This window comes from Vicia villosa, linkage group LG5, assembly GCF_029867415.1.
Source record: "Vicia villosa cultivar HV-30 ecotype Madison, WI linkage group LG5, Vvil1.0, whole genome shotgun sequence".
NCBI classification, from domain to species: Eukaryota; Viridiplantae; Streptophyta; class Magnoliopsida; order Fabales; family Fabaceae; genus Vicia; species Vicia villosa.
This window is the reverse complement of record NC_081184.1, coordinates 138,115,379-138,126,962: the sequence shown is the minus strand read 5'-3', so window position 1 is coordinate 138,126,962 and position 11,584 is coordinate 138,115,379. Positions and strand designations below refer to the sequence as shown.

At 34.3% G+C, this 11,584-nt stretch overlaps 1 protein-coding gene across 1 annotated transcript; it reads left to right on the top strand.

Moving 5' to 3' along the window:
- Window positions 1–2,458: 2,458 nt before the first annotated feature.
- LOC131602719 (serine carboxypeptidase-like 31) lies at window positions 2,459–5,806 on the top strand. The gene is made up of 10 exons (XM_058874890.1): window positions 2,459–2,824; window positions 3,184–3,297; window positions 3,462–3,557; window positions 3,663–3,755; window positions 3,837–3,919; window positions 4,143–4,430; window positions 4,524–4,654; window positions 5,075–5,170; window positions 5,257–5,362; window positions 5,448–5,806. The coding sequence occupies exons 1-10, from the start codon at window positions 2,515–2,517 to the stop codon at window positions 5,592–5,594; spliced, it is 1,464 nt and encodes a 487-aa protein (XP_058730873.1). The 5' UTR covers window positions 2,459–2,514; the 3' UTR covers window positions 5,595–5,806.
- Window positions 5,807–11,584: the final 5,778 nt, after the last annotated feature.

Here is an 11,584-nt window from a genome sequence, read left to right as displayed (position 1 = left end):
GGGTGAATCCCTCTAGTCATTTCACTAAAAGAATAATCACCTTCAGTTGAGGGACCCGCCCATAATATAGTCGCCTTCAGCCAAGAGACTAGCCTTAGGCTGAAGGAATCGCCCATTTTTTAAGAGTGTCATCAACCCAGGGGCTCACTACTAAAGCGAGTGACGTATCCTAAACAGAAATAGCGTCTTAAACATACTTCATCCTTAGCTAAAGCTCTCGTGCTCGAGAAACTATGTAATTTTAAATTTGTGAAGGTCCTAAACTAGGGCGACCTCGCCTAAAAAGTTGTGTCTCCTTAGAGATATCTTTGAGACTCGCCCAGGTATACCGATGATGTGTATGGATGTTAGTTAAAGGAGAGGGAATCCACAACTACTGAAAGATAGGTGGTCGATAACTTCTCCTACTTAGTGGGAGCGGTTGCCACCATCCGAGGCTACCCAAACCCTAACCCAAATGGTCTTTATAAATATTCCTCTACTCAAGAGGACAAAGGAAATATCTTAAATCATATAGAAATTTACACCCCAAAAGCATAGCACTTGATCATAACACTCATCATTCCCCTCATCGGCTTATACCTAAGCATATCACCATCCATAGAATCTCTTGCCTCACGTGAGCAACACTCTCAAAACTACAGTAAAACACCACCACACAAAGCTTCTCGACGTCGTGAGCAAGCCCTAAAAACTATACAATATAATATACCTATTAAGACCTCTGAGTCTCCATATCCTTATAGATGAATACACACGTGTAATTTTTTTACCTGTACAATTTAATTTTATAATTAAATATATTTAAGATTATATATAATTTCACTTTTATTTTATTACTTATAGTATTACTATTTTTTATTATAAATATTTCGATATTTGATTAGATTTTAAGTTATATTTTCAGAAGTAAATGAGAGAATTTCTTTATTATCATGTCCAATATTGTTTTTAAGTCCTCACTAATTAAATTAAGATTAGATGTGCACTAAGGAGATAAGATAGACTCATATGATATGATTGCCTATATTATCTTATTCTAAGCTCTAACAAAACAAAAAACTTTTAATTCTCATAATTTTTCATAATAGCTTAAAATAGGTTCCATTGAAAAGAAAAGCTATAAATATATTTTAAGATAAGTAACCATATCTGTGTTTAATTTTCTTTTACTCAAAATATTTGAGGCATTGTTTTTTCTTTTGGCATACCTGTGGCATTGTTAGTTTATGATATAGGGCCCGTTTGTTTTGTTTTTTTTTAAAAATGATTTTTATAGTGTTACAAAATTTTGTGGAAAAAAAAATTTACAAAGAAACTTTTGATAAAAACTTCAAATGAAAATTTTGTTTGAATAATTATTCTTAAAATGTGATTTTAGGTATTTCATCTATTTATGGGAAAACAATTTGGATATCAAAATTTCAAAAAATCACTTAATTTTGAAGCTATTTCAAATAGATTTTCATAAAAATCATTTTTGAAATACAACTTTTTGAAAAACTTGCGATTTTGACTAAGTTTTGGTCTTCAATAATCTATATTTATGTTCTAGAATGTCAAAATTAGTGTTTTATTTTAGAAAAAACGAATATAAAAAAACTTGTAATATTTTAAAGAACGGTTTTGAAAAATCTATTTTCAAAAATACAAAAAAAAAATTCATTTTTTTAAAGCTGAAACAAACTGGCCCATATTTGCAGCAAAGAAAACAGTGAAAACATTAATTCCAATACATAATATATCTATCTATATGGAATCTATTTGGATAGATAAGAACATTCAATCATATCATATATATTTTTTATAAATAGCAATCGTAACATATACAAAATATTATGAGGTGCTCATAGTTTGTGTAGAAGAACATTATGTATCAATATTAAAAGAGATCAAACTCATAATTAAATATGAAGAATAATCTCTAACTTATGTGGAAGAAATTAATAAATACTCGAGAACAATTGAATGAGATGATAAAGATTTCTTACGGTTAAATTAGAGGTATTGAATTTAAAACCAACCCTGCACGCAACAGTAATAAATCTCTTGAGAGTTTTACTGTCTATTGTAGTCCTATCTCTGACTCGATATATGAATCTGGTCAAAAACATGATATATGAATGTTGAACCACCCATATTATCCCTCACAGTTATATTGGTGATTCCACTGATCTATAATGTAAACATACATGCATGAAGAGAAATTAACAAGGTCTAGAACTAGAACTAGAAGCTACACCTAAAAACAATGTCAAACGTCACACAGCATCTTCAACCAACCAAATTCAAAAAGAGACATAGAGAGAGAGATATAATTAAAGGTAGTGTTGTCAATGCCAGGTAGGTTTCTCTGTATCATCCTATCTACTTTTCCTAAACATCTATCTACCCATTATGAGCCATAGTGTACCCTCTCAAGTCTCAAGTTAGTATAAATAGCCATCTACTTCTCTTTGTCTTTCAACCAATCTTTCATTTCCATTCAAAAGTAAAAAATCTCTCATCCACAATATGGATAATCTAATATTAAAGATGAGGAGTTTCTACTACTCTATGGTTCTTTTACTTTTTGTACTATCTTTTAACCCTTCTGTTTCATCTAGATCTCATAGGCACTATATTGGTGGAAGAAAATTGAGAAGCTCTGGTGATAATGGTAGTGATCTTGTCACTAATTTGCCTGGACAACCTCATGTAGATTTTCAACACTTTGCTGGTTATGTCACTGTCAATGAAACCAATGGAAGATCACTCTTTTATTGGTTTTATGAAGCTATGACCAAACCAGAAGACAAACCATTGGTTCTATGGCTTAATGGAGGTAATAATAACATACATATATACTAATTAATTAATCATAATCACTTTTCTTATCTCACTAAACTTTTGCTTAAGGTGACACTTAATCAGACCCGTCTCAAGTTTCTGGAGGCTCGTGTAGGTTAGCCAAAATATAATCATAAAAAAACAAATAGAGGTCTATAGCCTTATTTAACCACGATTTAACTGTGATAATATTTTCTAAAATCCCTTTAGCAACGGTTTAATGAATCATAACAAATTTTCGGCCATGTCCGGTAATCTGTCTTGTATGCCTTAAAAAACGGCACTCCATCTTTTAAGGTTGTAAAAAATGACATATGTTGTCTGCTAAGGTGACAAGATAATTTGGTGTTGTAGGACCTGGGTGCTCATCTGTGGGATATGGAGCAACACAAGAGATTGGTCCATTTTTAGTGGATAATAACAATAATGGACAAGGTCTTAAATTTAATAACTTCTCATGGAACAAAGGTATCACCATCATCATCATCACTATATATATAATTTCACTTCTTTTCATGCCAATGCTTATTCTGTTTTGGTGAACCACAACTAGTGCTCCAATATTTGTCCCCACAAAAATTATTATTATTAATTAATTCTAATAAGAATTATTGATATCTCTGATGTTGCAGAAGCCAATATGTTATTCCTAGAATCTCCTGTCGGAGTTGGCTTTTCCTACTCAAATACAACCACTGATTATCAACAATTGGGTGATGACTTCACAGGTCATTACATAATTTATTATACATATATAAATGTTACATAAAATAACAAACTTTATCCAAAGCAAATCTCTGACAAATTCTATATATATATTTTTATAACAACAGCTAATGATGCTTACAATTTTCTACATAATTGGTTCCTCAAGTTTCCATCATATAGAACCAAGACATTTTACATAGCAGGAGAAAGCTATGCAGGTATAGAAAATTAAAATTGCTTATTTTCAAACAGCTTAATTTTTAATCAATTATGATTGATTTTATCAGTGTTTTTTTCAGGAAAATATGTACCAGAACTTGCTGAACTTATACATGATAGGAACAAGGACCCATCTCTTTACATTGATCTCAAGGGAATTTTGGTATGGCCCATATACTATAAAAAATATTAAACCATGTGTTACATAAAACTCATAGCATAAAGAATATTTCTTTACTAAGAATATTTCATTTCATGTGTAGTCAGCATTTAGTAGGTTTTGATAATAATTATTATTGACCCTCTTATCCACATCATGTTCCACTATCACAATCTTGAGTATATTTTGTACTTATGAAGGAAATATAATATTATTTTTTTTGCAGCTAGGTAATCCTGAAACATCTGATGCTGAGGATTGGATGGGACTAGTTGATTATGCTTGGAGTCATGCAGTGATATCTGATGAAACACACAAAACAATCAAGAGAAGTTGTGATTTTAACAGCAGTGATCCATGGAAGAATGAAGAGTGTGATCAAGCTGTGGATGAAGTGCTTAAACAGTATCATGAAATTGATATCTATAGTCTCTATACTTCTGTTTGTTTTGCAACTACAGCAGGTTCTAATGATCAATCAATGCAAACTTTCACCAAACGTTCAACCAAAATGGTGAGAACATTGTTGGAAAAACTTGTAAACTAAAGAATATTGTTATGGTATAACTTTTTTTTGATGCTTTTGATTATTAATGTGGTTGACTAGATGCCTAGAATGATGGGTGGTTATGACCCATGCTTGGATGACTATGCTAAAGCTTTTTATAATAGACCTGATGTTCAGAAGGCCCTTCATGCTAGTGATGGTCACAATCTAAAGAATTGGACTATTTGCAAGTAAATATTCTCTCTCCTTTACATTTTCTTTTGACAACTTTAGAATAATATTCTATAAAGTGAACTTAATCGGACTGTTCAATTGGTTGGACCGGAAACTAGTTCGACCAGTTTAAAGCAATTGACCGCTATGACCAAGACAAAAACACAAACACCGGATTTGACATCGACCACTATGAACCACAGACACAAACACGAACACCGGATTTGACACCAATATTGATACGTCTACACTAGTAATAATTTGAAAAAATAAATATATTGAACGAAATCACAAGTGTTGAGTCCACGGACAAGTCTTTTTTCAGAGGTGTCTGTGTGTTTCAGATGTGTCTGTGCTACATAGGGTCGACCTGGTTTCATATTTGTTAAACTATATATATAACATTTTTGCTAAACTTTTTAAACTATGAAATGTAGCAACAAGATATTCAATGACTGGGCGGATTCAAAGCCATCAGTTATCCCAATTTACAAGAAACTGATATCAGCAGGACTTAGGATTTGGGTTTACAGGTAAATAAATACAATAGAATATCAACCTTCAAATTCATTAACATGTGCTACAAAGTTTCTAAACACTTATTTTTATTTTGGTCCAGTGGAGACACAGATGGTAGAGTACCAGTTCTATCAACCAGATACAGCTTAAGCACTCTAGCTTTGCCAGTGACTAAACCATGGAGACCATGGTACCATGAAAATGAGGTAAGAAAACCTTGTCTTAAATCCATTTCCATAAAAGGTATAGTTTTTAGTGACATGTTATTTTATGTTGTTCCTTGGAAAACAGGTAAGTGGATGGTATGAAGAATATGAAGGGCTTACATTTGCAACATTTAGAGGAGCTGGTCATGCAGTTCCATGTTTTAAACCAAGCAACTCACTTGCATTTTTCACCTCATTTCTACATGGAGAATCACCACCTTCTACAAAATAATTAGGATGATAAATTAATCATATTTGGTGCACTTCTCTTTGTGACCAAATATGAAAATTTTGCTATTACATAGCAATAGCTATAATAGTCTAAAAAAATGCTAAGTGTTCTAAGATAATGAATAAAAGAGTTTTACTCCCGGCCTATTATACCAAAGCGTTATTGTATTTCTAGATCTTATGCAATACTAATATAATATCTTGTTATTTTTATGGTACCTTTCTCAAATGTATCAGTAGAACTCGAATTCGGAAAATTTTGTCGTTTATTGTGGTTTTCTCCATCTCGATGGATTAATTTTGACCGTTGCATGCAATGAATATACGATTTCTACCAAATAAAAAACTCAAACTCAAACTTCTGAATCACATATTTGTTTTTTTTTTCTTACACTACGCCAAAATTGACTTTTAAAAGCGCACCTACAACAGCGCTTATTCACAAAAGCGCTTTCGTAGGTTTGGTTAAAAACAAAATAAAAAAACACGCTAGAAAAGCGCTCTTAAAGGGGGGGCAATGAAAGCGCTTTTCAAAAGCGCTCTTATAGGAGGTGGCTATGAAAGCGCTTTCCAAAAGCGCTCTTAAAGGGTGGGGTATGACAGCGCTTTTCAAAAGCGCTCTTATAGGGGTCTTATAGGGGGTGGATATGAAAGCGCTTTTGAAAGCGCTCTTAAAGGGGGGGGGGGGGGGGGGGGTTACGAAAGCGCTTTTAAAGAGAAAGCGCTGGTATAGAGTGGCCTATGAAAGCGCTTTTGAAAAGCGCTCTTGTAGCCCTCATTAAATATTTTTAAAACTAAAACACGCTCTTTTATTTTAATTTCCAGAAACATTCTGAAAGTTCTTCTTCTTCCTCTCACGCTATTACTGTTATTCCGTCGAACCACTCACCCTCTAAACCACTCACCCTCACGTCTGAACCACTCACCGTCCGTCTCAACCACTCTCCGTCGTCTTCTCACCTTCAGGCCACCGCCGCCGCCGCCGCTGCCGCCGCCGTTCTTTGGGTGGGATTTTAGGGTTTTCTTGGTCAAAATCAACATCTTCTTGCTGCTTCTGTTCAGGTAAAATCTTCCCACTATTCTGGTCTGGTTTAGGCAATTTCAGCGAGGACTTTCTGTTTAGGGATTTTAGGATTTTAGGGATTTTAGGATTTTAGAACTTGTAATTGCAAATGAAATTTCTGGTCTGGTTTGAAGACAGTAATGAAGTCAGTGATACATTCTTCTGTTATGGATATCAATAGAAAAATTAAGAGAAATATAATGTCTTAAAATGCTAGAAAGCAACACACTTATTGATTGATACATAATTTTGAACTAAAGTGTTGCTACTCTTGGACATTTTCTTCCACTCTTACCACATTTCATTTAGAAATGTAACTGAGTTTTTGAATACAAAACTACTTGCTGTTGCTGCCTAAATTAAGGTATCTCAAAAAATGAAAACAGAGACAATAAACATCATCGACTTCTGTGAAAGTTCTATTTTAAAATATTTGTACGGTGATACTACATATATGGTTATAACATATGTTAAATAAATAAATATTAAGTGACATAAACTTCAAAAGATAGGTTTTTATTTTTTTTAATTTGTAATTATAACTAGATTGCTTCTGTTGATGATGATGTGAGTTCTAGTTTTGTTTTTGTTTTTGTTTTTGTTATTTAGTGATGATGTGAGTTCTAGTTTTGTGATGCATTTGTGTAGTTTATGTCAATGGTGATGAAGGTTAAAGGTTATTATAGTAATGGTGAAATTATAGTAAGGCAATTTCATGGGTTTATGGATGGTTATTTGGTTGTGGGTTTATTATTATTCTATTAAGTGTACTTTTATAGTTACTTTGAAGTCTATGGTTTCTACTTCTAAAATCATAGTAGTTTGTGCTACAGATTGCATATAGTTCCTTCACTTTTATGATATTTGTATTTAACTGCATCGTGCGTGTGTGTTTAATTTTACAGTTACTTTGAAGTCTCTGGTTTCTACTTGTACAACGCCGATTCAAACCTACCCATCTCCCACATCAAGTCTAACTCAGGTTACTATCCCTTTCTTCTTGCTTATAGTTTGTTATTTTCTGCTTATAGTTTATTGTTTATGGTTCTATTTAATATCAATTTAGTGTCTCTCAACCATTTTTTTGGTTTGTGGACTTATATTACCTTGAAATAAGGTAAGGTCTTCTTTAAGAAATCGGGTATTCTGATTAGGTATTCTGATTAGGTATTCTATTATGATGATAGCTATTTATTATCTTGACAGAATTCCTTAGTACCTGATAGAGAAACCAAGAAGCATTTGTTTAGCTTAATTAAGTCATGGATAAGACATGGATGAGATCAAACCGATTGTCGAAAGAGTACGAGAAAGGGGTATGGGAATTCGTTGAGTTTGCGGTTAAGCACTCCGAAGACCCGCTTCGAATGCCGTGTCCTTGCTTGGGTTGCTGTTATGGGGATAAGGTTGACGGGAAACAATTGGGATCCCATTTACTACGGTTTGGAATTGATAGAAGTTATACATGTTGGACAATGCATGGTGAGAAAAGTAACAGGAATGCTGGGTCGAGTTGTAATAGGAAGTATGCTTCAAACGACGATTGCACAGACACATACGATTGCGATCGAGTCGAAGAGATTGCAGAAGCGCTTGAAGAAGATCTTGCGGATTGTCCCAAAATGTTTGAGAGGTTGGTAAGCGATGCAGAGAAACCGTTGTATGATGGTTGTTCAAAATTCACAAGATTGTCTGCGGTGTTAAAGTTGTACAACTTAAAGGCGGACAATGGATGGTCGGATAAAAGTTTCACAGAGTTATTAGCCCTTATGAAAGATATGCTACCAGAGGATAATGTTCTTCCCAATCGAACGTATGAAGCCAAAAAGATGTTGTCCTCTATTGGCATGAGCTATGATAAGATACATGCATGTCCAAACGATTGCGTTTTGTTTCGAAACGAGTATGCAGCGTTGAATGAGTGTCCTAAATGTGGTGCCCCTCGATATAAGAAAAAGTTGTCTCGTGCTAAAGTCTTATGGTATTTTCCTATAATTCCGAGATTTAGACGCATGTATCGTAGTGAGACCGATTCAAGACACTTGACTTGGCATGCAGATGAAAGAATTATTGATGGAAAGTTGCGACATCCGGCAGACTCACCACAATGGATGAAAGTTGATACTGATTATCCTGAATTTGCAAAAGAAGCAAGAAACCTTCGGTTGTCATTGTCTACTGATGGAATGAACCCGCATGGTATTCAAAGTATCTCGCATAGCACATGGCCTGTGATTCTTATGATCTATAACCTACCTCCGTGGCTATGTATGAAGCGTAAGTACATGATGTTATCAATGCTAATTTCTGGGCCTAAACAACCAGGGAATGACATAGACGTATACTTGGCACCGTTAATCGAAGATTTAAAGTTTTTGTGGGACAACGGTGTGGAGGTTTACGATGGGTATAGGAAGGAAAGTTTCAAATTGAGGGCGATGTTGTTTGGAACAATTAATGATTTTCCAGCATACGGAAATCTATCCGGGTACAGCAATAAAGGTCAAAAGGCGTGTCCCGTTTGTGAAGATGAAACCGATACGACACGATTGGATCTTTGTCAGAAGAATGTCTTTCTCGGTCATCGTAGATTCTTAAATTCTAATCATCACTACCGTGGGTGGAGAAAAGCATTCAACGGAAAGGCCGAACATGGTACAGCCCCGCCTTTTTTGTCAGGTGATCAAATTTTCGAAAAGGTGAAAGATGTGAGCACTCAGTTTGGCAAGCCTTTTGCACATTCACTTGTCAAGGGTGGGTGGAAGAAGAAGTCCATTTTTTTTGAACTTCCATATTGGAAGTCGTTGTACGTAAGACATTTCCTGGATGTTATGCATATTGAAAAAAATGTATTTGACAGCGTTATAGGTACGTTACTCAATATACCAGGAAAGTCTAAGGATGGCGTTAACATAAGGAATGACATGGCAAACATGGGGATGAGAACTGAATTGAGACCCGTGACGAAAGGAAGACGAACATATCTGCCACCTGCTGTTTACACTCTATCTAGAAAGGAGAAGAAAACATTGTGTAAGTTCCTCAGTGAAGTTAAAGTTCCAGAAGGCTACTCTTCAGATATTAGAAGACTTGTGTCCATGAAAGACCTCAAGTTAAAGAGTTTGAAGACGCATGATTGTCATGTTATAATGGAACATTTTTTACCAATAGGTATACGTTCTATTCTGCCAGAAAAAGTAAGAAGCGCAATAACTAAGTTGTGTTTCTTCTTCAGGTCAATTTGCAGTAAGGTGGTCGATCCCGCGATCTTACCAACATTGCAAAAAGAGATAGTTGTTACTTTATGTGATCTTGAAATGTATTTTCCTCCCTCGTTTTTTGACATAATGGTTCATCTAGTCGTTCATCTTGTGAAAGAGACACAATTGTGCGGACCAGCTTATATGAGATGGATGTACCCTGCTGAACGTTATATGAAAATATTAAAAGGGTACGTGAAAAACAGAAGTCGACCGGAGGGTTGTATTGCCGAACGATACGTTGTTGAAGAAGCGGTTGAGTTTTGTACTGAATATCTGTCAAATGTTCAATCAATTGGACTCCCCAAATCTCATATTGTCGAAAAAAAAGAAGGAAAAAGGCTAATTGGAAATAAAGTTGTGACAGTATCAATGTTTCTAATTGGAAAAAGGCTAAGAAGGAAAGTAGGGTTAGTTTCTCATTCTTTGTTCATCTAATCTCTGTTTCTTTTGTGTATAGCAAAATTTTCATATAACCTATTGTTTTTATTTATAGAGCACACTGGTTGCTGCTTGCTATCAACCCTATAAGGGAAGTCGTGTATTATCTGAATTCGGTAAATGGTGAATGGACCAATTATCCGGCCATGAAGGACATCGTTGATTTGTAAGTGGGATCGTTCTAAATATATATTCGTGTATATTTATATATATATATATATTTACTTATTTGTGGGATTGATCTAAACATATGCTTTTATATATTTGTTAATTAGATCAATACAAGTGTTCCGAAGTCAACGGGACGCACAGGTATCCCGAACTAAATCTAGCAACATTACTTGGATCCAAGTGCAGGTACATTATTTTTCACAATGTTGCTTATAATATATTTATGCTACTTGATAAAACAATGCACAACTATAGAATCTTATTTGTTTTTCTATGTAGTGCCCGCAACAGAAAAACAGTTACGATTGCGGATACTTTGTATTGAGGTTTATGAAAGAAATCCTTCAGGCAAATCAATTAGAGATTCCGATCACGGTATGAATTTATAACTTAAGATAATTTCATATAATTTATTACATTTAACTAAATGTATCATTCATATTTTGTTTTTGTTTTGTAGTACCTTGACGAATTCCGTGCCACTGGATACCCGAGACTTAAGTTGGAAGAAATAAAAGAGGATTTGTGTCATTTTTATATTAAGCGCTTTTTCATGTAGGATTTGTGTCGAATTGAAGTACTATAATATTATTGATGTTGTAATGATGTATATATATAATATTGGATATTATAATGGTATTATATTAGTATATATATATATATTGTCTTACCGATGGCTGAAATAATATCGTCGAAAATAAATTACAGGTCGAAAATATTACAGGCTGAAAACATATTACAGGTCGAAAATATTACAGGTCGACTGGGAGGATTAAATTACAGGCTGCACATTAAAATACCTCATTTAGCTACTAAAGCGCTTTTTAAAAAAGCGCTCTTAAAGGCCCACATACTAAAGCGCTTCTTTTTAAAAGCGCTGCCAAAGATTACTAAAAAAGCAAAAAAAAAAAAAAAAAACAACATACTAAAGCGCTTTTGTAAAAGCGCTCTTATAGGGGGGGCTATCAGAGCGCTTTTCTGGAAAAAGCGCTCTTAAAGCCCACCCTATAAGAGCGCTTTACAAAAGCGCTTTAGTATGTTGCGTTTTTTTTTAAT